Source organism: Coregonus clupeaformis, chromosome 31 (genome assembly GCF_020615455.1).
Source record: "Coregonus clupeaformis isolate EN_2021a chromosome 31, ASM2061545v1, whole genome shotgun sequence".
NCBI classification, from domain to species: domain Eukaryota; kingdom Metazoa; phylum Chordata; class Actinopteri; order Salmoniformes; family Salmonidae; genus Coregonus; species Coregonus clupeaformis.
The window spans coordinates 2561640-2589609 of NC_059222.1; the positions used below are offsets into that span (position 1 = coordinate 2561640).

Genomic DNA, 27970 nt, shown 5'->3' on the forward strand with positions numbered 1-27970 from the left:
CTGTCATTATTTTATACCTGCTGCTGAAATATCATGCTCGCTCTCCTCCGGCAACGACCCACTTGCACAGGCACACAGAAGGGTCATTCCGATTATGGATGATATGTAGATTTTTTAATGAGTGATAATATTTAAAAGTGTGCCTTAATGAATTACATTAACAAAAATTATTAAACTAATTTCCATAACTTTTCATGAATTTACAAACCCTCATTTTTTACTATTTGGAACTGCTTGCATTCAGACTGGCGCATTTTCAATCTGCACAATCTCGAACAGTTTACTGTCACACACAAATTAACATACTAGCAGCAAATAAACAGGAACAAAACTGTATCAGGAAATGAATGCCCACTCTTCATTGGTATTCAATGCAGATCCCGCCTTCATTGTGCTTTGATCAACCTTTTTTGCCTGTTTTATAGAGGAGCTGGTAAACAATTCCCAAAAATTGAGATGCCAGTATGTGCAAATTTGAGGTGCTGGTATGGCGCTTCAAAATGGCCCAAATCAAGCACTGGGCATTATATGATTTCAATAGATGAGGTGCTTGATTTGGGCCATTTTGAAGCGCCATACCGGCACCTCAAATTTGCACATACTGGCATCTCAATTTTGACCTTCCAGAGTCGACTAATCAAGACTGGTCAATATCTGTTTTTATTTTGGCTTCTATCCTACTTCTTAACATTAAAGATATTGTACACACTCGGAAACAGGCCATTTTACGCAGTGAATGTGTTTTGAGAAGGAGGCGATGAGAGAGGACGGAAGGAGGATACAATTGAGATTATCCCAGAGCCCCGTTTCAGGAAAGAGGTGGGTGTAACCCGGATGTTCGGTTAGACAACGCGGAAGTACGGGATAGAGTGATTTGCTTAACTGAAAAGTGAACCAAACAGCAAAAACAATCCGTTGAAAATCTTGGGCATAGGCATATTTGAGTATATAACTACGACTGCAATCCAAATAGGTAAGAAACAACACAATCCCCCTCTAAATAATAGTTGTTAATTGTGTACCTTGAGCTAGCTACGTCAGTCAGCTAGCTAGCTAGATGGATAGAAATGCTATACTAAAATGCACCAGCCATTGCTGCTAGCCAACGTAAGTTAACGTTACCTATTAATGCATTCCCACTTGTTGTTTTTGACCACAGCAAATGTGTTTTTACTTTCGATATTGGGAGTTCGCTTGTGAATTATCCAGAATCAGATGACGGTAGAGAACAGAACGGTAACGACGTTACACGCTTAAAAAAAAAAAAAAAGTAATTAAATGTTTTACCGAGAGTCGAACTATTTCCTTAACAGATCATGAGGCAATATGCTGTTTTCTGGCGCTTGGGTGGTTTAGGGACCGTCGTAAAAGTGCAATACTGGTGATTGGCACAAATGTTTTTGCATTTCCATTCAGGAGGATTAGCCTATCCCTTGATCACGACTCTCAGTTCCATTCCATTACACAAGAGTCATTGGATGAAGGCTTGCCTGGAAATCCGAGGTTGATTTGCATATAATTCTACTTCGAGCAGAAATTAGCATTTGAATCAGGAAACGTACCTCTCATTACCTCTACAAGCCAGAATGTTGAATAAAATTATATTTGAACGTACTTTACCAATGGTCTATGCGGTTGGTCCTTTTGGCGGTAGGAATGTGAGACAGTATATCCACAGGAAAGGATAATTGCATCAACTTTACAAAGCGCTGGTAATGCGTTCAGATTTCTATCACCTGAAGCATATATATTTTTTTTTTTACCTTTATTTAACCAGGTAAGCCAGTTGAGAACAACTTCTCATTTACAACTGCGACCTGGCCAAGATAAAGCAAAGCAGTGCGATAAAAACAACAACACAGAGTTACATATGGGGTAAAAAAACATAAAGTCAAAAAATACAACAGAAAATATATATACAGTGTGTGCAAATGTAGCAAGTTATGGAGGTAAGGCATTAAATAGGCTATAGTGCAAAATAATTACAACTAGTTTTAACACTGGAATGCTAGATGTGCAAGAGATTATGTGCAAATAGAGATACTGGGGTGCAAAAGAGCTAAATAAATAACAATATAGGGATGAGGTAGTTGGGTGGGCTAATTTCAGATGGGCTGTGTACAGGTGCAGTGATCGGTAAGGTGCTCTGACAACTGATGCTTAAAGTTAGTGAGGGAGATAAGCATGCACATAACCATGGAAACATGTGCACGAGCTTGGCAAGTATGCATGCGTCTCGTGCATTTAGGTGATAGAAATCTGAATGCGCTACCAGCAACTGTGATAAAACCGGTTAAAACAGTGTACAGTAAGTGTATATTTTGCATTTGAGAAATTATTTTGATGTGATATGAAAGTAAAGGGCTTTATGTTTCTAAAACCATATCGCAATTGAGAATCGATTCACGTTTAGATGGAGTATTTGGCTGTTTTATCTGCCAGAGCCAGTCTACCGCTGAAAAAACAGTGTCTTCAGAAAGTATTCATACCCCTTGACTTATTCCACATTTTGTTACAGCCTGAATTCAAAATTGATTAAATTGATATATTTTTTCTCATACATCTAAACACAATACCCGATAATGACAAAGTGAAAACATGTTTTTAGAAGTTTTAGAAAATGTATTGAAGTTTAATTACAGAAATATCTCATTTACATAAGTATTGACACCCCTTTGCTATGACAGTCCAAATTGAGCTCAGGTGCATCCAATTTCCTTTGATCATCCTTGAGATGTCACTACACAGGTTCACCTTGTGCTGGGGACAATAATAGGCCACTCTAAAATGTGCAGTTTTGTCACACAACACAATGCCACAGATGTCTCAAGTTTTCAATTGGCATGCTGACTGCAGGAATGTCCACCAGAGCTGTTGCCAGAGGACTGAACATTAATTTCTCTACCATAAGCTGTTTTAGAGAATTTGGCAACCGCCCTCACAACCCAACCGCAGGCCACATGTAACCACGCAAGCCAAGGACCTCCACATCCGGCTTCTTCACCTGCGGGATCATCTGAGACCAGCCACCCGGACAGCTGCTGAAACTGTGGGTTTGCACAACCGAAGAATTTCTGTGCAAACTGTCAGAACCGTCTCAGGGATGCTCATCTGTGTGCTTTTCGTCCTCACCAGGGTCTTGACCTGACTGCAGTTCGGCGTCGTAACAGACTTCAGTGGGCAAATACTCACCTTCGATGGCCACTGGCCCGCTGTAGAAGTGTGCTCTTCACGGATTAATCCCGTATGGCGTCGTGTGGACGAGCGGTTTACTGATGTCAATATTGTGAACAGAGTGCCCCATGGTGGTTATGGTATGGGCAGGCATAAGCTACAGATAATGATCACAATTGCATTTTATTGATGGCAATTTGAATGCACAGAGATACGTGACGAGATCCTGAGGCTCATAGTCGTGCCATTCAACCGACGCCATCCCCTCATGTTTCAACAAGATAATGCACGGCCCCTGTACACAATTCCTGGAAGCTGAACATTTCCCAGTTCTTCCATGGCCTGCATACTCACCAGACATGTCACCAATTGAGCATGTTTGGGTTGATCTGGATCAAAGTGTACGACAGAGCATTCCAGTTCCCGCCAATATCCAGCAACTTCGCACAGCCTGATGAACTCTATGCGAAGCAGATGTGTTCACGCTACATGAGGCAAATGGTGGTCACACCAGATACTGACTGGTTTTCTGATCCACGCCCCTACCATTTTTTAAGGTATCTGACCATCAAATGCATATCTGTATTCCCAGTCGTGAAATCCATAGCCTAATTTATTTATTTAAATTGACTGGTTTCCTTATATTTTACATTTTAGTCATTTAGCAGACGCTCTTATCCAGAGCGACTTAGAGTTAGTGAGTGCATACATTTTTCATACTGGCCCCCCGTGGGAAATTAACCCACAACCCTGGCATTGCAAGCGCCATGCTCTACCAACTGAGTTACACTGTAAAATCTTTACAATTGTTGCATGTTACGTTCATATTTTTGTTCAGTGTACTAAAGCCGACCGATATGGGATTTTTGAGTCCTACTGATACCGATTTTAGGGAGGCAAAAGCAGGGTTTGCACAAGGTGCTTGAGGGGCTTAAAGTACTTGAATTTGTCACTCTGAAATTCAAGTACTGGAATACCTTGAAAATCTGACATTCTCTCAACTTGGTACTTGAAAAGTACTTGAGTAAAATTCAGAGGAGAACAGACAATGAAATATGAAAAATATTAGAAAAATGTATTGGTCTTGCAAATACATTTCCAGGAAAACTACAGAGTTTTATTTCCTCACGTGTTTCACCCTCTGGTAGCCAGGCGAGCTAGCTCATTCCACCCACACTGCCACTCATCCAGGCAGGTACAGAACTGACTGATTAGGCGCCGCCAAACATCACATCAATAGCTAAAATGCCGGGCAAATGTAGATTCAACCCTGCCAGCCAGGATATTGATGTTTATGAATGGGTTTTGCCAGACCCTACCAGGGCTGTGTAGTGGAGGGTAAACGCCGTTTACACTTTTTTGTTGTTGTGAAATAGCGTTTACTCACCTTTTTATTTAGTTAATGATCGTTTACCCACTTGTTGCGTTGATCAACGCTCTGAAGGCTTCTTGATCTGAGTTCCAATCGCGCCTACCTCTGTGGATGAGTGGAATCATGAATGATACATGTATGCTCGTTATGTTTTCTGCTCCCCCGGATTTGCCTTGTTAGCAGCGCATTCATTCACCACTCTGTCCAACGGGAAACTCTGCCCACAACATAGGCCGAGAGGTGAAACGAACTACCTCAGCCCAGCCCTTTTTATTTTTTTACATTCCTCGACTCCTGCTGTGTCAAGACATCCCCTAAACAAAAACCCCCAGACTCTCAGAGAATGTGTGTACAACTGGTGAATAGTAGCTGATATTTCAGTCAGATGTCTAGGTAGCTCTGGCTGTTAGCCAGGTAGCTAGCTATAACTAGCTGGCTAGAAGGATGAAGTTAGAAGCTAATGTTGAATGGAGCCTGTCCTCAGCAGGATGGGCTACATAAACAATAAGTTCTCATAACAAAATACCTTTTCTTTACAGAGAGTAGTGAGACAGACAGTGGTGAGTCAGGCTGCAATGAAGGAGGCAAAGGAGATATACAGAGAGAGGAAGTATTGAAGCAAGCAGGGAGAGAGGTTAGTAGTACAATGGTTCCCAAACTTGGGGTCGGGGACCCATGTGGTCTCGCCTAACATTTGAAATAGGGTCCCCTGAGAGATTCTTTAATCTTATTAAACACAATAACTTGTTTCTCTTCAAATGAGTATAGAATACAACATTTTAGAGTCAACTAAGGGCCTTTTACACTGTTAGAATTCACTTTCATGTCATTATGTGTTGGGACAGCCTGTGGGACATAACATTTAGTGAAATATAAAGAACATCTTAATATGAAGACAATTTAATATTATAACCATGTACACTGAACAAAAATATGAACGCAACAATTTAAAAGCTATTACTGAGCTACAGTTCATATAAGGAAATCAGTCAACATCAGTACTGACTTACCACTCATGTATGTAGTAAACAAGTAGTGAAACACGTATTATTAAGTTGAACTTGTAAGGTAGTGATAATTAGTATGTTAGTCGTTTTTTTGAGGTTGTGGTCATATACTGCCATCCGGTGGCAATTAAAAACAATTGCATAATAGGAACTAATACAAATTGATGGTCCTTGAAAATAAATATTAGTGCTTAAAAAAGTACTTAAGTCCTTGAATTTGACTGGCCACTGTCTGTACGAACCCTGCAAAAGTCACCAATTACCGCTATATCTGCTGATATATTTTTTTATAGGTATAATGAAAAACATACCTTTTTTCCACAAATTGTGCTCCAAAGGATTAACGGTAACACTTTACTTGACACCCAGCGTCATAACATATAATGATACGGTCATAACCATGTCATATGTCATAACCGCTGCCATAATTTGTCATAACCGGTTATAATATGGTCATAACACTGTCATGACACATATATTTAGACCGATCGTGACATTTATGGCTGGTTATAGCACCTAACTGCTGCCACTCTAATCTGGTGGTCCATGCGCGCACGACCCACGTGGAGTTCCAGGTCTCCGGCAGCCTCTGGAACTGCCGTTCTGCGGTCAACAAGGCAAAGTTCATCTCAGCCTATGCTACCCTCCAGTCCCTTGACTTCTTGGTGCTGACGGAAACATGGATTACCACAGAAAACACTGCTACTGCTCTTTCCTCGTCTGACCATGTGTTCTCGCAAACCCTGAGAGCATCTGGTCAGCGCGGCGGTGGCACAGGAATCCTCATCTCTCCCAAGTGGACATTCTCTCATTTTCCCCTGACCCATCTGTCTATCTCCTCATTTGAATTCCATGCTGTCACAGTCACTAGCCCATTCAAGCTTAACATCCTTGTCATTTATCGCCCTCCAGGTTCACTTCGAGAGTTCATCAATGAGCTTGACGCCTTGATAAGTTCCTTTCCTGAGGATGGCTCACTCCTCACAGTTCTGGGTGACTTTAACCTCCCTACGTCTGCCTTTGACTCTTTTCTCTCTGCCTCCTTCTTTCCACTCCTTTCCTCTTTTGACCTCACCCTCTCACCGTCCCCCCCTATTCACAAGGCAGGCAATACGCTTGACCTCATCTTTACTAGATGCTGTTCTTCTACTAATCTCACTGCAACTCCCCTCCAAGTCTCCGACCACTACTTTGTATCCTTTTCTCTTTCGCTCTCCTCCAACACTACTCACTCTGCCCCTACTCAGATGGTAATGTGCCGTCGCAACCTTCGCTCTCTCTCTCCCGCTACTCTCTCCTCTTCCATCCTATCATCTCTTCCCTCTGCTAAATTCTTCTCCCTCCGATCTCCTGATTCTGCCTCCTCAACCCTCCTCTCCTCCCTTTCTGCATCTTTTGACTCTCTATGTCCCCTATCCTCCCGGCCGGCTCGGTCCTCCCCTCCTGCTCCGTGGCTTGACGACTCATTGCGAGCTCACAGAAGAGGGCTCCGGGCAGCCGAGTGGAATTGGAGGAAAACTAGACTCCCTGCGGACCTGTCATCTTTTCACTCCCTCTGTTTCCGCTGCTAAAGCCACTTTCTACCACTCTAAATTTCAAGCCTCTGCCTCTAACCCTAGGAAGCTCTTTGCCACCTCCTCCCTGCTGAATCTTCCTCCTCCTCCCCCTCCCTCCTCTCTCTCTGTGGATGACTTCGTCAACCATTTTGAAAATAAGGTTAACGACATCCGATCCTCATTTAAGTCAAATGACACCGCTGGTCCTGCTCACACTGCCCTACCCTATGCTTTGACTTCTTTCTCCCCTCTCTCCAGATGAAATCTTGCGACTTGTGATGGCCGGCCGCCCAACAACCTGCCCGCTTGACCCTATCCCCTCCTCTCTTCTCCAGACCATTTCCAGAGAACTTCTCCCTTACCTCACCTCGCTCATCAACTCATCCTTGACCGCTGGCCATGTCCCTTCGGTCTTCAAGAGAGCGAGAGTTGCACCCCTCCTCAAAAAACCTACACTCGATCCCTCCGATGTCAACAACTACAGACCAGTATCCCTTCTTTCTTTTCTCTCCAAAACTCTTGAGCGTGCAGTCTCTAGCCAACTCTCCTGCTATCTCTCTCAGAATGACCTTCTTGATCCAAACCAGTCAGCTTTCAAGACTGGTCATTCAACTGAGACTGCTCTTCTCTGTGTCAAAGCTCTCCGCACTGCTAAAGCTCTCTCCTCCTGCTCTTATCCTTCTAGACCTATCCGCTGCCTTTGATACTGTGAACCATCAGATCCTCCTCTCCACCCTCTCCGAGTTGGGCATCTCCGGCGCTGCTCACTCTTGGATTGCGTCCTACCTGACAGGTCGCTCCTACCAGGTGGTGTGGCGATAATCTGTCTCCGCACCACGTGCTCACCACTGGTGTCCCCCAGGGCTCAGTTCTAGGCCCTCTCCTATTCTCTCTATACACCAAGTCACTTGGCTCTATCATATCCTCACATGGTCTCTCCTATCATTGCTACGCAGACGACACACAATTAATTTTCTCCTTTCCCCCTTCTGATAACCAGGTGGCGAATCGCATCTCTGCATGTCTGGCAGACATATCAGTGTGGATGTCGGATCACCACCTGAAGTTGAACCTCGGCAAGACGGAGCTGCTCTTCCTCCCGGGGAAGGACTGCCCGCTCCATGATCTCGCCATCGCGGTTGACAACTCCATTGTGTCCTCCTCCCAGAGTGCAAAGAACCTTGGCGTGACCCTGGACAACACCCTGTCGTTCTCCGCTAACATCAAAGCGGTGACCCGATCCTGCAGGTTCATGCTCTACAACATTCGCAGAGTACGACCCTACCTTACACAGAAAGCGGCACAGGTCCTAATCCAGGCACTTGTCATCTCCCATCTGGATTACTGCAACTCGCTGTTGGCTGGGCTCCCTGCCTGTGCCATTAAACCCCTACAACTTAGCCAGAACGCTGTACCCCGTCTGGTGTTCAACCTTCCCAAGTTCTCTCATGTCACCCCGCTCCTCCGCACACTCCACTGGCTTCCAGTTGAGGCTCGCATCTACTACAAGACCATAGTGCTTGCCTACGGAGCTGTGAGGGGAACGGCACCTCCTTACCTTCAGGCTCTGATCAGACCCTACAGCCAAACGAGGGCACTACGTTCATCCACCTCTGGCCTGCTAGCTCCCCTACCTCTACGGAAGCACAGTTCCCGCTCAGCCCAGTCAAAGCTATTCGCTGCTCTGGCACCCCAATGGTGGAACAAGCTCCCCCACGACGCCAGGACAGCGGAGTCACTGACCACCTTCCGGAGACACTTGAAACCCTACGTCTTTAAGGAATACCTGGAATAGTATAAAGTAATCCTTCTCCCCCCCAAAAAAAGTGGTTGTCCCACTGGCTATCATAAGTTGAATACACCAATTTGTAAGTCGCTAACTGATGTAAATGTAAAAGAACAAAACAAAACTACCACAGTAGTTATTGTATTGCTGGTTATGACACCTACATAAGTGTCAAAACCAACAGAACCTACCACACAAGACAAAACATTCCAGTACACCATAGCCTACGTGTCAACAGTATGTTTGTTAAATATATATTTTTAAATTGACCATATTAAATTATCATTGTAATTGCGCACACATTGATGCACCTACCCCAATGCTCTGTTGCTGTTGACTGGGATGAATGCAGGAGCAGATTTCAGGAGCAGGACAAGACTGATGACTGATATAAGAGCATGTATGTGATAGGCATATCTGGCTTACAGTGCATTCGGAAAGTATTCAGACCCCTTGACTTTTTCCACATTTTGTTACAGCCTTATCAAAAAATGTATTAGATAGTTTTTTTTTTCTTCTCATCAGTCAACACACAGTACCCCATAATGACAAAGCGAAAACAGGTTTTTAGAAATGTTAGCAAATTTATTAAAAATAAAAACCAGAGTTCCAGAGTTCCTCTGTGGAGATGGGAGAACCTTCCAGAAGGACAACCATCACTGCAGCACTCCACCAATCAGGCCTTAATGGCAGAGGAGCCAGACGGAAGCCACTCCTCAGTAAAAGGCACATGACAGCCTGCTTGGAGTTTGCCAAAAGGCACCTAAAGGACTCAGACCATGAGAAACAAGAATGTCTGGTCTGAGGAAACCAAGATTGAAGTCTTTGGCGTGAATGCCAAGCGTCATGTCTGGAGGAAACCTGTTTTTCTGTGCATGTTTTTCAGCGGCAGGGACTGGGAGCCTGGTCAGGATCGAGGGAAAGATGAATGGAGCAAAGTACAGAGAGATCCTTGATGAAAATCTGCTGCAGAGCGCTCAGGACCTCAGACTGGGGGCGAAGGTTCACCTTTCAACAGGACAACGACACTAAGCACACAGCCAAGACAACGCAGGAGTGGCTTTTGGACAAGCCTCTGAATGTCCTTGAGTGGCCCAGCCAGAGCCCAGACTTGAACCCGATCTAACATCTCTGTAGAGACCTGAAAATAGCTGTGCAGCGACGCTCCCCATCCAACCTGACAGAGCTTGAGAGGATCCGCAGAGAAGAATGGGAGAAACTCCCCAAATACATTTACATTTACGTCATTTAGCAGACGCTCTTATCCAGAGCGACTTCCAAATTGGTGCATTCACCTAATAGCCAGTGGGATAACCACTTTACTATTATTATTATTTTTTTTTGGGGGGGGGGGTACAGTTGTGCCGAGCTTGTAGCATCATACCCAAGAAGACTTGAGGCTGTAATCGCTGCCAAAGGTGCTTTAACAAAGTACTGAGTAAAGGGTCTGAATACTTATGTAAATGTGATATTTCAGTTGTTGGTTTTTATATAAATGTGCAAAAATGTCTAAAAACCTGTTTTCGCTTTGTAATTATGGGCATTTGTATGTAGATTGAGAATTATATATATTTGTATCCATTTTAGAATAAGGCTGTAAGGGATCTGAATACTTTCCGAATGCACTGTATATTATTATGATGGTCATAATGCTTCTTGACAGTCTCATAAATTGTATTTCATAAAGTGAGCAATGACAGGGAAACACTGCTGGTTTGACAGTCTGCTGTCGGCCCCGCCTCTCAGTACCTGGGTGTGTGCGCTTTGGTTGCAGTAACATTTCTACTCGGAAGGAGAGAGCATGAATTTGAACGTCCCATTTAATGTGGTGTTGATGAGTCGAAATCCACTAAGCCTATTGTTTTCTGGCATATTCATTTATTTTATTTCGTGTGCAGGCTCCGAAATAAACGCGAGCTGTCCAGAGCAAAAATAAGCGCCCATCAATCTACTTGCTGAACTTATTTATTTTAGGGAAAGTGTTTAAAGTAAACTTTCAATAGTGAACATACTAGCAATATGCTGGCTACTGTTGATAATCTTCCAAAAAGAATGCAACAAAAAGACACCTAGCATTCGTTTTGGCTAGATTACTGTAGCCATGTCGATCTCTCTGTTGGAACGTTTGTCTTCAAGCGGCAGTGTCCTATTTTCAAATCTTCTCAGAATGTCATACTTTAGAAACAAAAATGGATGCAATTAATACAATGGAATTCTAAAGAATGGAGTAATGATTTGCATTGCTAAATTATATTACACAGCTTTTTAATACATATCATAATAATCAAATGTAGCCTATTAATTGCTGAATATAGAGATAATGCATGCCAACCTATAGGCCCTGCATGACCCCATTGCGTTTAAGAACTACACCATGTTTGGGCCAGTAGAAATTCTGTTCGGGCAAGTAGATTTTTGGCCAACTGGCCTGACTAGGCCAGTGAGGAAAAAAAGTGAACATTGGACCCTGGCATGTTTTCTATGCAGCCACGGAGTGGTGGCGGATAGGCTATTTACTGTGCTTTGATTGACGAACAGAAAGCTTGACTAGTTTATAAAAGGTGTGGAACTAACTGAATAAAGTCGATCTCATATCCTTGTCATTCATAAATCATAACGTAGTTAGCCTATATGTCCACGGTATCGCATCCAGACAAGTGAACTAAAGATCTCGTTTGTGAATCCTCCTCACTGCAGGAACAATGTGGAGCGATAGCCTCACTCTGGTACAAAGTATGATAAAAGAAAACAGATTGAATTATTTTAAAAGCTATTGATACTTGTGTTTTTTTCAAAGATATTGATTTAATCAAAGTGTTGACAATGGAGTAGTCAACTGCTGCTTTCTGTGTAGCAAAGCCCATGTTCTCGATATGTGGTCCTCTGTAGCTCAGCTGGTAGAGCACGGCGCTTGTAACGCCAAGGTAGTGGGTTCGATCCCCGGGACCACCCATACACAAAAAAAATGACTGTAAGTCGCTTTGGATAAAAGCGTCTGCTAAATGGCATATTATTATTATATTATTATATTATATTCTCTCCATTCTTTAATCATACCTGTATTGCAGCTAACTGAGAAAATGCCTGTTAATAGGAAGCTTGAAGCCTGTGGAAGTCAGCAGACTCTTACAGGATTCTTTAAAGGCCCAGTGCAGTCAAAATGTAGTTTCTCCTGTGTGTTATCATATTGAACAGCTAATGAAACCAAGACTGTAGAAGTGTGAAAAAATTGGACCAGTGTTATTTTCTGATAGTTGCTGGTTCAAAATACAATCTAGCATTAGAATGTACCAGAGGCCACCATCTAAGATGGTGGGTGTCAACCTCTTTCTTGTGCTTTTTGAGGTGGAACAATCCAAATGGCATTTCTAATGGGTGTACTATGGAGGAGGGAGGTCAGTGACCTAACATCAAGCGGTTTTAGATGAATATGTCATTTGGACTGGAAGCCAAGGAAATTAAGATCTGTACGTGAATTAATAACCACAGCTGTAATTGCAGAAATATTTGTAGAAAATCAAAGGGGAGAAATATTGAACAAATAAAAAGTGTATCTTTCATAAGAGAGGTCAAGGAACCCACCACACGGGTCTGTAGATATATAGCTCATATGTACAGTGAGCTATTTAAAATTAGACCTATCACAGGAAATATGCATGTTAATCAGTTAAATGAAAAATTTTATTTCTAATGAGTGTACTATGGAAGAGAGAGGTCAGTGACCTAACATCGAGTGGTTTTAGATGTATATGTAATTTGGACTTGAAGTTCTTGAACATTTAATCTGTATTTAAATGAATAACCACAGCTGTAACAGGAAAAATATCAAAGGGGAGGAATTTTGAAAAAGTGATTTGCTTGATAATAGAGGTCAGGGAACACACAGCACTTGTCTGTAGATCTGTTGGAACTTGTGGTTTGGAAGCCATCAAAAATTATAATTATTACTGGAAATATTCATTTATAATCAGGGAATTTTAAAATGGGAATTCTAATGAATGTATCATGGATTAGGGATTTTGGCTCTGTAGGTCATGCAAGTATGCTACCGTAGGTTGCAAATATTGTGAGAGAGATCATAGGCCTATTTATTTTTTATGAGCTTGTATATTTACATAGAATCCATGAAAAATAAACACAATCCATTTTTTAAATGTAAATGTTGTGAGGAAAAAAAGTTGCTTTATGATCTCTAGATCATTTAATTAAGACAAAAGTAAGTTTTTCTGTAAACACCAGGTTCTGTTGATTGCCCTTTTTAAGATGGTCCCTTAGTGCATAATGTTCCCCCATTGAAACCAACATAGTCACTTTTTGAAAACAGAACAGAAGGGAGAAAACAAAGGCTGTACCTTGCTCTCTATCGTCATCTGATTCTAGTTATATCACTCTAATCATCCTAGGACCTTACGTTGAAGTGGTATTGACGAGAAAACTCTGAATATCAAACCAATATCCAAACTGAAAACAAATTGAATGCAGTGTTTTGTCATCTAAGTTAGGTAGATAACTTAGTGTGAACTTAAACGACTAAAACCAGATATAAAGTATGTAGAAAAGATAATGGTGCAATATATCTTTTTTAAAGATCACCTTTGACAACTAACAATCACCAAAATAAAAACGAGACATTCAGGAAGAATCCAAAATTCAAAAAATGGCATGGCATGGGGCCCTCGTTGATTTTGTTATGTTTGAGTCACTCCGATAGCATAAGAACAAGGCATAGGCCATGGCAAAATGTGTAGAATTGCAGGAAATTCGCTTTAAAACAGCAACATTTCGTCTCTGCGGCCAAGAGGAGGGCCTCTAAAACCGAGCCATTGAGTTATCAATATTGACACTCTTATCATGCCAGGAAGATAAGGCGGCCAATGTCAAACCAATAGTAAGACTGATCTCACACCTGGATCAGTGTGGTTAGCCTAACTTCCACTTTCATCTATACCTGCAGGGACTTTCCAGCCAGACCAACTGTGGTATTTTTTTATGCGACTACTTCTTGTCAATAATCATTTATATATTTTTTCTCCACGCCAGCCTCCCAGTTGCTGCACTTCTTCACTTTACTTCAACTGTTTCCCGGCTCCAATCAGCTGCCCCCACGTATCGGAATTCCACTGCTGCTCCAGACCCCCCCTGCTGCCTCTCGGCGTGGCCCAGCCCAGGCCCTTTTATTCAGGATAGCATCTGCACAGCTCCATGGCAGGTCGTGGAGCACCGGCACGACCCAACAGCCCGGCGGCAGGCAACAAGATCTGCCAGTTCAAGCTGGTGCTGCTGGGAGAATCGGCGGTGGGCAAGTCCAGCCTGGTGCTGCGGTTTGTCAAGGGACAGTTTCAGGAGTACCAAGAGAGCACCATCGGAGGTGAGTTATTCAGTCTTTTTGAAAAACATTGTTTGTGCAGGTGGTTGGTTGTGACCCACTGCAGGTTTCCCTATTCCATCAAGTGGTCTTTTTATATCTGTGATAGTTGGCTTTACTAGCTCTCATTGCTAGAATGGCATCACCATATCATGGCTGTTAAAATCAAAGCATGTTAACAATGGAGGTTGATTTCTTTCTATGGGGATTACCGGTAGTTGTTTTTAATACAAGTGGAAAGAGGGGTCACTGAAAGGCATTGCATGTTGGTGTGGCTTTTGTAGTCAACACAAGGTATGCCCAAGCAAGTCAATGTAGCGTATGATGCTACAGCGCTGGGGATTTCATTAACGTCTCAATAAATGAAATGGATTGACACTGTAGAACAGAGTCTCTGCCTATTATTAGCCTATTGTACAATAGTGAGCTCCAGTCAACAGAGTACAATAGAGGGCACAGGAAATGACCGCAATGGAAGAAGTGTTAAAGGATTCAAAGGGTGCCATGTCTCATGGGACCTCTTTACCGCTGGAGAAATGGGCTGTCATGACTCTCCTGGGTGAGGATCAAAGGCCTCAGATCAGCTTAAATAACAGTCATCATATTAATGAAAGTCACGTCACGACAGGGCTCTGTTCAAAAAATGCTTTCTCCTTCCCTCCTAGTGGTAATCACTGATTTTAATAGCTTTCACCGACCCAGTCATGTCAGTGATTAGGCTCAATAAATGGAGGTAGGAAGGAAAGACGTCAATGAATTGGAATGAGGCCATGGACTCTGTGCTGTCATGTGATTGTGGACTTCTCAGAGAGCCCAGGTAAATGTTTGCAGCCTACAGACATGGGATTAGCATTTTCTCCATGGCTCTGATCCTTAGAAGCAGCAGTGCTGTGCTCGTTAGGAAGTTAAACCTACAACCTGTTTGGAAGGCCTCCGTTAAAAAGCACAAATGAAATGAGACCCAAACTTTAATTTTTCTCAAATCGCCTTGCATAACATTATGAGCATATTAGAAAGTACCTTTTATTGTTGGTAGTATCCATTTTTGGTTCCACCTCTTAGTCTCTATGTAGACTATCAATGCAAGTCACTTTGATACTGTTCTAACGTCTGTGCCATTTTTAACGGTTGTGTACGAGCGTGTGTGTAGTCAGTTGGTAGGCCTCTGCCTAGAGCAAATTGAGGAACTGCAACTTTGAAAGCTTTGTCTCTACACTGGATAGGTTCTCAAGTGACAGAAATGGCTAAACAGATGTTGACATTAAATGGAGTGGGAGAGATTGACCTGTGAACCCTGCATTGAGGCACACTCAATGGGGTGCAATGTAATTGCCTCTCTGTTAATAATGTCAGCTCTATATAAGACATTTCCAAACGTTCATGAATACAGCCCTGTTTCCTCCACTGACATATCCTCTACCTCTTCTTTTTTTTCCCTCCCTTCCTCCATCTTGCTCTTTTCCAGCTGCCTTCCTCACACAGACTGTCTGCCTGGATGACACAACGGTCAAGTTTGAGATTTGGGACACAGCAGGCCAGGAGCGATACCACAGTCTGGCGCCCATGTACTACAGGGGAGCCCAAGCGGCCATTGTGGTCTACGACATCACCAACACAGTGCGTAAAGGCTCTTTATCTACCACTGTGTAGGGTGGCCGCCCAATTGAATTGAAAGACCAGTGAAACCAATAGTTTTGATCCTTCAAGAATATCACTTCTCAATGCCTTATGAGCTTATTTCAGCTCTCTTACCCTAGCATAACCTTAATGTAAATTATACATTCTGTGCCTTTGCGTGTTTCACCAGGACACTTTTACGCGAGCAAAGAACTGGGTGAAGGAGCTGCAGAGACAAGCCAGCCCCAACATCGTCATCGCTCTGGCCGGGAACAAGGCCGACATCGCCAACAAAAGAGCCGTCGAACTCCAGGTGAGAGCAATTCCCAACCTGTGTGTGTGTGCACGTGTGTTGGCAAGTGTTATCTGTTAATATGCATTATTCATTGATGTTTGACCACATAACAAAACAGTTAGCATGATATTAATATCAGATGTTGATTACAATTTACTTTGACTTGTGTCATAGCCCAAATGGTCTAAATTTGGTGTGGTACAACAATAGTGTACATTTAATAAAACAATTAACATCCCATCATGATTAGGGTCTGTATAAAAATTTTGGGCATGCCATTATTTTGGCTACCATGGCTATGCCCCCATAGGATAACAATGCCCCTATCCACAGGGCATGAGTGGTCATTGAATGTTTGATGAGTATGAAAATGATGTAAACCTTATGCCATGGCCGTCTCAGTCACCAGATCTCAACCCAATTGAACACATATGGGAGATTCTGGAGCAGCGCCTGAGACAGTGTTTTCCACCATCAACAAAACACCAAATGATGGAATTTCTTGTGGAAGAATGGTGTCCCATCCCTCCAATACAGTTCCAGATACGTCTAGAATATATTCCAAAGTGTATTGAAGCTGTTCTAGCTCGTGGTGGCCTTACGCCCTATTAAGACACTTTATGTTGGTGTTTCCTTTATTTTGGCAGTTACTTGTATGTAAAAAATAAAATAGATTGTTGTCCACATATTGTCATTTAGGGCCAATTTCCTGGACACAGATTATGCAGACCTGCCAACCTGCACGCCTTTTGCGTACCATGCACGTAATTTGGTGTCAAAGTACGTTGGTATGAAACACTACCCTAAAATACGCAAAAATAATATTTTAGTTGACACATTGTAGTTTTTGACTCAACCGTCGGAAGATGGAGCTGAGTCAAACAGAGAGCTTGGGCGAGTAGGAAAAATCTCTAGCTCAGGGCCTGCCCATGTACTGTTTTCCTCCCTCGAGCTGGATGGCAGCTCTCCACTTTGTCCGTTCATACCACTGATGTGTGAGGGAAAAGGGTAGGGAAAATGAAGAACTAACTGTTTGCCAATTACATTTTCCAAAATGTTATGTGTTAGTCAAGCACATAATGATGGTTATGTTTTAGTCGGCGTTTTATCTAAGGCGTCATTACGACGAAGGTAGTTTGCTACGGCGTGGATGGAACCGGACATGGCAGAAAGTTATGTTCTGCTAATACCGTCCTTCACAGAAAGTTATGTTACTATTATTAAAGACTGTGAAAGATTTAGTAGGCCAATGTTAATTAATCAGTTATTGATCTGTCCTCTTAATATAGCTGTATATCAACAGTAGGCTGCTAATGATGTGATAAGTCAGTTCACCAATAACAACAAGGCATGTTGAATGAATGGTAGCCTAGTAGTCAGACTTAACTTGATGGATTAGGTCAGGGATGGAGATCTGAAACAAGCTCAGATAGGTCTAGTTCAGTTCTTTCATATTCCAAATAGCCTACAGTAAGCTAGACTAATACATTGCATCCAGTAATTTAATTATTCAGAATTTTCTTCCCAAACAAAATTAAGAAGCCAGGTTACACTTTAACTAGACTATCCACATAAAGACACATTCATTACAATAATCATTAACCCTATATTTAACCTAGGAAGTGTCATTGAGACCACCCCAATTTCACTTAGGATCAAACACAAGACTTCTGTGTTGGCTACATTGTTTGATATCATTTAAGACTCTAGGTTTCACGAAATGGCAGTTACAGGATTTTCAAAAATGCTAAATGCTCCAACTTCCTGAGGGGGAAGTTTACTGACCCCCTCCGGACCTCCCTCCTACCCATCATTAGGACTACATCAGCACCACCTTGTCAGAAAATCCTAGGGAGAGCCCTGATTGTACATTTAAACGTATTTCTAGTTAGGTACTGAAGAGCAGCCAATAAACAAGTACCCATAACAGTCTATAGCCTACCATTCCTGCTGAGGCAGCCTTCTGCCAACATCATTATTAGGCAAAAAAAAGGTGCATTTGCCTATGATTTGAGCATTGTGGGTGTCGCACAAGCTTCATCATGGGGGACCAGGGCTGTCGCTGCGCTGAAGTTGTAATCATAAAAATTCTTCAAGGTTGGCAGGTCTGGATTATGCCTAGTCCTGGGCTAAAAAGCATTGTTAATGAAGAATCTCCATCGAAATAGCTTTTTAGCCCAGGTCTAAACTTAATCCGTGTCCGGGATACCCCCCTTAATGTTGAAGAACCTGGTAGAGCCTTGAATAATCCTACAAAATTACAGTGGGGGAAAAAAGTATTTAGTCAGCCACCAATTGTGCAAGTTCTCCCACTTAAAAAGATGAGAGAGGTCTGTAATTTTCATCATAGGTACACGTCAACTATGAAAGACAAATTGAGAAAAAAAATCCAGAAAATCACATTGTAGGATTTTTTATGAATTTATTTGCAAATTATGGTGGAAAATAAGTATTTGGTCACCTACAAACAAGCAAGATTTCTGTCTCTCACACACCTGTAACTTCTTCTTTAAGAGGCTCCTCTGTCCTCCACTCATTACCTGTATTAATGGCACCTGTTTGAACTTGTTATCAGTATAAAAGACACCTGTTCACAACCTCAAACAGTCACACTCCACTATGGCCAAGACCAAAGAGCTGTCAAAGGACACCAGAAACAAAATTGTAGACCTGCACCAGGCTGGGAAGACTGAATCTGCAATAGGTAAGCAGCTTGGTTTGAAGAAATCAACTGTGGGAGCAATTATTAGGAAATGGAAGACATACAAGACCACTGATAATCTCCCTCGATCTGGGGCTCCACGCAAGATCTCACCCCGTGGGGTCAAAATGATCACAAGAACGGTGAGCAAAAATCCCAGAACCACACGGGGGGACCTAGTGAATGACCTGCAGAGAGCTGGGACCAAAGTAACAAAGCCTACCATCAGTAACACACTACGCAGGCAGGGACTCAAATACTGCAGTGCCAGACGTGTCCCCCTGCTTAAGCCAGTACATGTCCAGGCCCGTCTGATGTTTGCTAGAGTGCATTTGGATGATCCAGAAGAGGATTGGGAGAATGTCATATGGTCAGATGAAACCAAAATAGAACTTTTTGGTTAAAACTCAACTCATCGTGTTTGGAGGACAAAGAATGCTGAGTTGCATCCAAAGAACACCATACCTACTGTGAAGCATGGGGGTGGAAACATCATGCTTTGGGGCTGTTTTTCTGCAAAGGGACCAGGACGACTGATCCGTGTAAAGGAAAGAATGAATGGGGCCATGTATCGTGAGATTTTGAGTGAAAACCTCCTTCCATCAGCAAGGGCATTGAAGATGAAACGTGGCTGGGTCTTTCAGCATGACAATGATCCCAAACACACCGCCCGGGCAACGAAGGAGTGGCTTCGTAAGAAGCATTTCAAGGTACTGGAGTGGCCTAGCCAGTCTCCAGATCTCAACCCCATAGAAAATCTTTGGAGGGAGTTGAAAGTCTGTGTTGCCCAGCGACAGCCCCAAAACATCACTGCTCTAGAGGAGATCTGCATGGAGGAATGGGCCAAAATACCAGCAACAGTATGTGAAAACCTTGTGAAGACTTACAGAAAACGTTTGACCTGTGTCATTGCCAACAAAGGGTATATAACAAAGTATTGAGAAACTTTTGTTATTGACCAAATACTTATTTTCCACCATAATTTGCAAATAAATTCATTAAAAATCCTACAATGAGATTTTCAGGATTTTTTTTTCTCATTTTGTCTGTCATAGTTGACGTGTACCTATGATGAAAATTACAGGCCTCTCTCATCTTTTTAAGTGGGAGAACTTGCACAATTGGTGGCTGACTAAATACTTTTTTTCCCCACTGTATGTGATGATAATAATATATACTGAACAAAAATATAAACGCAACATGTAAAGTGTTTGTCCCATGTTTCATGAGCTGAAATATAAAATCCCAGAAATATTTTTCACAAATGTTGTGCATAAATTTGTTTGCATCCCTGTTGGTGAGCAGTTCTCCTTTGCCAAGATAATCCATCCACCTGACAAGTGTGGCATATCAAGAAGCTGATTAAACAGCATGATCATTACACAGGTCACCTTGTGCAGGAGACAATAAAAGGCCACTCTAAAATGTGCAGTTTTGTCACACAACACAATGCCACAGATGTCTCAAGTTTTGAGGGAGCGTGCAATTGGCATAGTGACGGCGGGAATGTCCACCAGAGCTGTAACCAGATCATTTAATGTTCATTTCTCTACCATAAGCCACCTCTAACATTGTTTTACAATATCCTTCCATATCCTTGTCTGTACATAATGCCCTGAATCTTTTCTATAACACCCGGAAATCTGCCCCCTTTATTCTATGTACCCAACGCACTAGAAGACCAGTTCTTAAAGCCTTTAGCCGTATCCTTATTCTAGTCCTCCTCTGTTCCTCTGGTGATGTAGAGGCTAACCCAGGCCCTGCAGCCCTCAGTATCACTCCTACTCCCCAGGCGCTATCATTTGATGACTTCTGTAATCGCAAAAGTCTTGGTTTCTTGCACATAAATATCAGAAGTCTACTTCCTAAGTTTGAGTTATTCACTGCGTTAGCACACTCTGCCAACCCTGATGTTCTAGCAGTGTCTGAATCCTGGCTCAGGAAGGCCACCAAAAATTCTGAAATTTCCATCCCCAACTATAACATTTTCCGTCTAGATAGAACTGCCAAAGGGGGTGGAGTTGCAATCTACTGTAGAGATAGCCTGCAGAGCTCTATCATACTATCCAGGTCTGTGCCCAAACAGTTTGAGCTTCTACTTCTAAAAATCCACCTTTCCAGAAATAAGTCTCTCACTGTTGCCGCTTGCTACAGACCCCCCTCAGCCCCCAGCTGTGCCCTGGACACCATATGTGAATTGATTGCCCCCATTTATCCTCAGAGTTTGTACTGCTTGGTGACCTAAATTGGGATATGCTTAATACCCCAGCCATCCTACAATCCAAGCTAGATGCCCTCAACCTCACGCAAATTATCAACGAACCTACCAGGTACAACCCTAAATCCGTAAACATGGGTACCCTCATAGATATCATCCTGACTAACATACCCTCTAAATACACCTCAGCTGTCTTCAACCAGGATCTCAGCGATCACTGCCTTATTGCCTGCGTCCGTAACGGGTCCGCGGTCAAACGACCACCCCTCATCACTGTCAAACGCTCCCTAAAACACTTTAGCGAGAGGCCTTCCTAATTGACCTGGCCCAGGTATCCTGGATGGATATAGATCTCATTCCGTCAGTAGAGGATGCCTGGTTGTTCCTTAAAAGTAATTTCCTCTCAATCTTAAATAAACATGCCCCATTCAAAAAATACAGAACTAAGAACCGATATAGCCCCTGGTTCTCCTCAGACTTGACTGCCCTTGACCAGCACAAAAACATCCTGTGGCGTACAGCATTAGCATCAAATAGCCCCCGCGATATGCAACTTTTCAGGGAAGTTAGGAACCAATATACACAAGCAGTCAGGAAAGCAAAGGCTAACTTTTTCAAACAGAAATTTGCATCCTGTAGCACTAACTCCAAAAAGTTTTGGGACACTGTAAAGTCCATGGAGAATAAGAGCACTTCCTCCCAGCTGCCCACTGCACTGAGGCTAGGAAACACTATCACCACCGATAAATCTACAATAATCGAGAATTTCAACAAGCATTTTGCTACAGCTGGCCATGCTTTCCATCTGGCTACCACTAACCCGGCCACCAACTCTGCACCCTCTGCTGCAACTTGCCCATGCCCCCCCCGCTTCTCCTTCACACAAATTCAGACAGCTGATGTTTTGAAAGCGCTGCAAAATCTGGACCCCTACAAATCAGCTGGGCTAGACAATCTGGACCCTTTCTTTCTAAAACTAGCCGCTGAAATTGTCGCTACCCCTATTACTAGTCTGTTCAACCTCTCTTTCATAACGTCTGAGATCCCCAGAGATTGGAAAGCTGCCGCGGTCATCCCCCTCTTCAAAGGGGGTGACACTCTAGATCCAAACTGCTACAGACCTATATCCATCCTGCCCTGCCTTTCGAAAGTATTCGAAAGCCAAGTTAACAAACAGATCATCGACCATTTCGAATACCACCGTACCTTCTCCGCTATGCAATCCGGTTTCCGAGCTGGTCACGGGTGCACCTCAGCCACGCTCAAGGTCCTAAACGATATTATAACCGCGATTGATAATAGACAGTACTGTGCAGCCGTCTTCATCGACCTGGCCAAGGCTTTCGACTCTGTCAACCACCGCATTCTTATTGGCAGACTAAATAGCCTTGGTTTCTCAAATGACTGCCTCGCCTGGTTCACCAACTACTTCTCAGATAGAGTTCAGTGTGTCAAATCGGAGGGCCTGTTGTCTGGACCTATGGCAGTCTCTATGGGGGTGCCACAGGGTTCAATTCTTGGGCCGACACTTTTCTCCGTGTATATCAATGATGTCGCTCTTGCTGCTGGTGACTCTCAGATCCACCTCTACGCAGACGACACCATTTTGTATACATCTGGCCCTTCATTGGACACTGTGTTAACAAACCTCCAAATGAGCTTCAATGCCATACAACAATCCTTCAGTAGCCTCCAACTGCTCTTAAACACTAGTAAAACTAAATGCATGCTTTTCAATCGAACGCTGCTGGCACCCGCCCACCCGACTAGAATCACCACTCTCGACGGGTCTGACCTAGAGTATGTGGACAACTACAAATACCTAGGTGTCTGGTTAGACTGTAAACTCAACTTCCAGACTCACATAAAGAATCTCCAATCCAAAGTTAAATCTAGAATCGGCTTCCTATTTCGCAATAAAGCCTCCTTCACTCATGCTGCCAAACATGCCCTCGTAAAACTGACTATCCTACCGATCCTTGACTTCGGCGATGTAATTTACAAAATAGCCTCCAACACTCTACTCAGCAAATTGGATGTAGTCTATCACAGTGCCATCCGTTTTGTCTCCAAAGGCCCATACACTACCCACCACTGTGACCTGTACGCTCTTGTTGGCTGGTCCTCACTACATGTTCGTCGGTCAAACCCACTGGCTCCAGGCCATCTATAAATCACTGCTAGGCAAATCCCCGCCTTATCTTAGCTCATTGGTCACCATAGCAGCACCCACCCGTAGTCTGCGCTCCAGCAGGTATATCTCACTGGTCATTCCCAAAGCCAACACCTCCTTTGGCCGCCATTCCTTCCAGTTCTCTGCTGCCAATGACTGGAACGAATTGCAAAAATCTCTGAAGCTGGAGACTCTTATCTCCCTCAATAACTTTAAGCATCAGTTGTCAGAGCACCTTACCGATCACTGCACCTGTACACAGCCCATCCGAAATTAGCCCACCCAACTACCTCATCCCTATATTGTTATTTATTTTGCTCTTTTGCACCCCAGTATCTCTATTTGCACATAATCTCTTGCACATCTAGCATTCCAGTGTTAATGCTATTGTAATTATTCTGCACTATAGCCTATTTATTGCCTTACCTCCATAACTTGCTACATTTGCACACACTGTATATATATTTTCTGTTGTATTTCTGACTTTATGTTTTTTTTTTTACCCCATATGTAACTCTGTGTTGTTTTCATTGCACTACTTTGCTTTATCTTGGCCAGGTCGCAGTTGTAAATGAGAACCTGTTCTCAACTGGCTTACCTGGTTAAATAAAGGTGAAATAAAAATAAAATAAAAAAATTAGATAATTAAGCAGTACGTCCAACCAGCCTCACAACCGCAGACCACGTGTATGGCGTTGTGTGGGCGAGTGGTTTGCTGATGTCAATGTTATGAACAGAGTGCCCCATGGTGGCGGTGGAGTTATGGTATGGGCAGGCATAAGCTACAGACAATGAACACAATTGCATTTTATCAATGGCAATTTGAATGCACAGAGATACCGTGACGAGATCCTGAGGACCATTGTGAGGTCCATTGTTTTTGTTTTCTGTGACCAACATATGTACAGTACCAGTCAAAAGTTTGGACACACCTACTCATTCAAGGGTTTTTCTTTATTTGTACTATTTTCTACATATATTTGTACTATTTTCTACATTGTAGAATAATAGTGAAGACATCAAAACTATGAAATAACACATATGGAATCATGTAGTAAGCAAAACAAGTGTTCACTACGTGCTTCTACATCTGCATTGCTTGCTGTTTGGGGTTTTAGGCTGGGTTTCTGTATAGCACTTATGAATACAATTTGAATGATTGGTTAAACAAATCAAAATAAATTTTATATTTGAGATTCTTCAAAGTAGCCACCTTTTGCCTTGATGACAGCTTTGCACACTCTTGGCATTCTCTCAACCAGCTTCATAATGTAGTCATCTGGAATGCATTTCAATTAACAGGTGTGCCTTGTTAAAAGTTAATTTGTGGAATTTATTTCCTTCTTAATGCGTTTGAGCCAATCAGGTGTGTTGTGACAAGGTATGGGTGGTATACAGAAGATAGCCCTATTTGGTAAAAGACCAAGTCCATATTATGGCAAGAACAGCTCAAATAAGCAAAGAGAAACGACAGTCCATCATAGGTACACTTCAACTGTGAGAGACGGAATCTAAAACAAAAATCCAGAAAATCACATTGTATGATTTTTAAGTAATTAATTTGCATTTTATTGCATGACATAAGTATTTGATACATCAGAAAAGCATAACTTAATATTTGGTACAGAAACCTTTGTTTGCAATTACAGAGATCATACGTTTCCTGTAGGTATTGACCAGGTTTGCACACACCACAGCAGGGATTTTGGCCCACTCCTCCATACAGACCTTCTCCAGATCCTTCAGGTTTCGGGGCTGTCGCTGGGCAATACTGACTTTCAGCTCCCTCCAAAGATTTTCTATTGGGTTCAGGTCTGGAGACTGGCTAGGCCACTGCAGGACCTTGAGATGCTTCTTACGGAGCCACTCCTTAGTTGCCCTGGCTTTGTGTTTCGGGTCGTTGTCATGCTGGAAGACCCAGCCACGACCCATCTTCAATGCTCTTACGGAGGGAAGGAGGTTGTTGGCAAAGATACATGGCCCCATCCATCCTCCCCTCAATACGGTGCAGTCGTCCTGTCCCCTTTGCAGAAAAGCAACCCCAAATAATGATGTTTCCACCTCCATGCTTCACGGTTGGGATGGTGTTCTTGGGGTTGTACTCATCCTTCTTCCTCCAAACACGGCGAGTGGAGTTTAGACCAAAAAGCTCTATTTTTGTCTCATCAGACCACATGACCTTCTCCCATTCCTCCTCTGGATCATCCAGATGGTCATTGGCAAACTTCAGACAGGCCTGGACATGCGCTGGCTTGAGCAGGGGGACCTTGCGTGCGCTTCAGGATTTTAATCCATGACGGCGTAGTGTGTTACTAATGGTTTTCTTTGAGACTGTGGTCCCAGCTCTCTTCAGGTCATTGACCAGGTCCTGCCGTGTAGTTCTGGGATGATCCCTCAACTTCCTCATGATCATTGATGCCACACGAGGTGAGATCTTGCATGGAGCCCCAGACCGAGTGTGATTGACCGTCATCTTGAACTTCTTCCATTTTCTAATAATTGCCCCAACAGTTGTTGCCTTCTCACCAAGCTGCTTGCCTATTGTCCTGTAGCCCATCCCAGCCTTGTGCAGGTCTACAATTTTATCCTTGATGTCCTTACACAGCTCTCTGGTCTTGGCCATTGTGGAGAGGTTGGAGTCTGTTTGAGTGTGTGGACAGGTGTCTTTTATACAGGTAACGAGTTCAAACAGGTGCAGTTAATACAGGTAATGAGTGGAGAACAGGAGGGCTTCTTAAAGAAAAACTAACAGGTCTGTGAGAGACGGAATTCTTACTGGTTGGTAGGTGATCAAATACTTATGTCATGCAATAAAATGCAAATTAATTACTTAAAAATCATACAATGTGATTTTCAGGATTTTTTAAAAGATTCCGTCTCTCACAGTTGAAGTGTACCTATGATAAAAAATGACAGACCTCTACATGCTTTGTAAGTAGGAAAACCTGCAAAATCGGCAGGTATCTGTTTTCCCAGTCCTATGAAATCCATAGATTAGGGCCTTTGAAATTTTTGCATGTGGAATTTATGTTTTTGTTCAGTAATAATTGACCTCTGTCTTTACAGGAAGTACAGGCCTATGCTGATGATAACAGTCTACTGTTCATGGAGACTTCAGCCAAGACTGCTATGAATGTCAATGAAATCTTCATGGCCATAGGTAAGGGCAACTGTCTACCTAGTGAGTCCCAACTTACTCCAAGCACTATAGATAGGCCTATAGTCATCATCAATAGTCATATGTATGATAATTCTATGGATTTATCACAATAGTCTGAATAGACCTCCACCGTTACATCTTTGCTACTTTGAAAAGACCGGTATAGGGTGAATTCAAAATGGCAGATGCCATTATTTAGCAGACAGTCAAGAACAACTTAGTCTTACAGTCAAGATCAACCAATAAAATGCAAACAGTATAGGAATTGGCTTTCAGCTACTAGGTATTGGCTTTCCAGATGGAGAGGAATCCACTTTATATAATTATTTGACCTTTACCTAAAGGGTTTTTAGCTATTCTTGTGCTGCATTCAAGTGCTCCTCTGAAATGGGAAATTCATAACATCCAGACTAGAAATCCCGGTGTTACCTGAGTTTCCCCACCCCCGTATTTTAGACTTCGGAAGCTCATAATGAACGGTTTTGGACAACAGAAATTCCAGTAGCTGTTCCTTCCTAGTTTCCCATTTGGGATGTTCCGTGTCTCGGATAATTCCAGGACCACACGGATGCAGCATTAATGCCCACTCTTCTCTCTGTCCTTATAGCCAAGAAGCTGCCCAAGAACGAGGCGCAAGGTGGAGGCGGGGCAGGGGGCCGGACCAGGACTGGAGTGGACCTTCAGGAGCCCGCCCCCCAGGGCCGCAGCGGCCAATGCTGTGGCGGGAGCAATTAGCCGATAGCCAATGAACTGACCAAGCGAGCCCAGAACACGAATATTGTCAAGACGACAACGGTTCACGGCATAGAGAGGAATGACGCGGGAACCGTTCTCACCGACCATACTTAAACTGAGATTAACAGCCGAGCTGATCTGTTACCCCCCCCCCCTTGAATCAAAAGGAGTCCCTTTTTTAAACCATAAGCTAGAGGGAATCAATGCGACCCTCTCACATACTCTCTATCCCTCTCTCTTTTACCCTCAATCAATCCCTCTACTATACTGCCCTTTCAATCATCCCCCTCTCACTTTATTTGAATACTAACTGGATTATGTCTTAATGCTCTTTTTAAAGGACATCAATCATACCATCAGCTATTAGCCTTTTTGTCCAGGTGGCAGGAGCATTTTGCGATTCTTTTTTAAAATCTTTTTTTTCTTCTTTTATCCAATCATTTTCTTCCTTCTATGTTGATCTTCTTCATCTGGAAACAGGAAAAGATGCTCCAAGGGGACAATGTGTCTTACACTGTTTCTCCAGATCTGTCCATTTTATAAATGATTATTAGCCTATGTTTATTATTACCGCTGTTCTTCTGGCACGTGTGGGGGATGATTTGATAGAACACACCTAATGTGGTTTCCGACACATGATACAAATTCAACTGTAACGGTAACGCAGTGTGCATTTCACAGCTAGTACACCATACAGTCATCTTTAGCATCATGTTTTTGAATCTAAGATAAATGTAAGAATACATTGTAAGACCTGAAAATAATAAAAGAAGATGGCAAGATTGTCTTGGCCAAAATGTAAATTGTGTAT

The 27970-nt window shown here is 42.9% G+C and overlaps 1 protein-coding gene across 2 annotated transcripts; it reads left to right on the forward strand.

The window, feature by feature from the left end:
- Positions 1-821: 821 nt before the first annotated feature.
- LOC121547179 (ras-related protein Rab-5C-like) lies at positions 822-27962 on the forward strand. Of its 2 annotated transcripts, XM_041858315.2 has the most exons (7): positions 822-973; positions 5086-5180; positions 13936-14263; positions 15726-15877; positions 16068-16190; positions 26331-26424; positions 27032-27962. In XM_041858315.2, the coding sequence occupies exons 3-7, from the start codon at positions 14098-14100 to the stop codon at positions 27157-27159; spliced, it is 663 nt and encodes a 220-aa protein (XP_041714249.1). In that variant the 5' UTR covers positions 822-973; positions 5086-5180; positions 13936-14097; the 3' UTR covers positions 27160-27962. The 2 variants fall into 2 exon arrangements, with proteins under 2 accessions (XP_041714249.1, XP_041714248.1); XM_041858314.2 differs by lacking the exon at positions 5086-5180.
- Positions 27963-27970: the final 8 nt, after the last annotated feature.

Excerpts from the sequence above, each read along its gene's own strand:
- LOC121547179 (XM_041858315.2), top strand. The coding sequence starts at position 14,098 with ATGGCAGGTCGTGGAGCACCGGCACGACCCAACAGCCCGGCGGCAGGC. Across the intron at positions 15,878-16,067 it reads TCTACGACATCACCAACACA|GACACTTTTACGCGAGCAAA; the intron begins GTGCGTAAAGGC and ends GTGTTTCACCAG. Across the intron at positions 16,191-26,330 it reads AAAGAGCCGTCGAACTCCAG|GAAGTACAGGCCTATGCTGA; the intron begins GTGAGAGCAATT and ends CTGTCTTTACAG.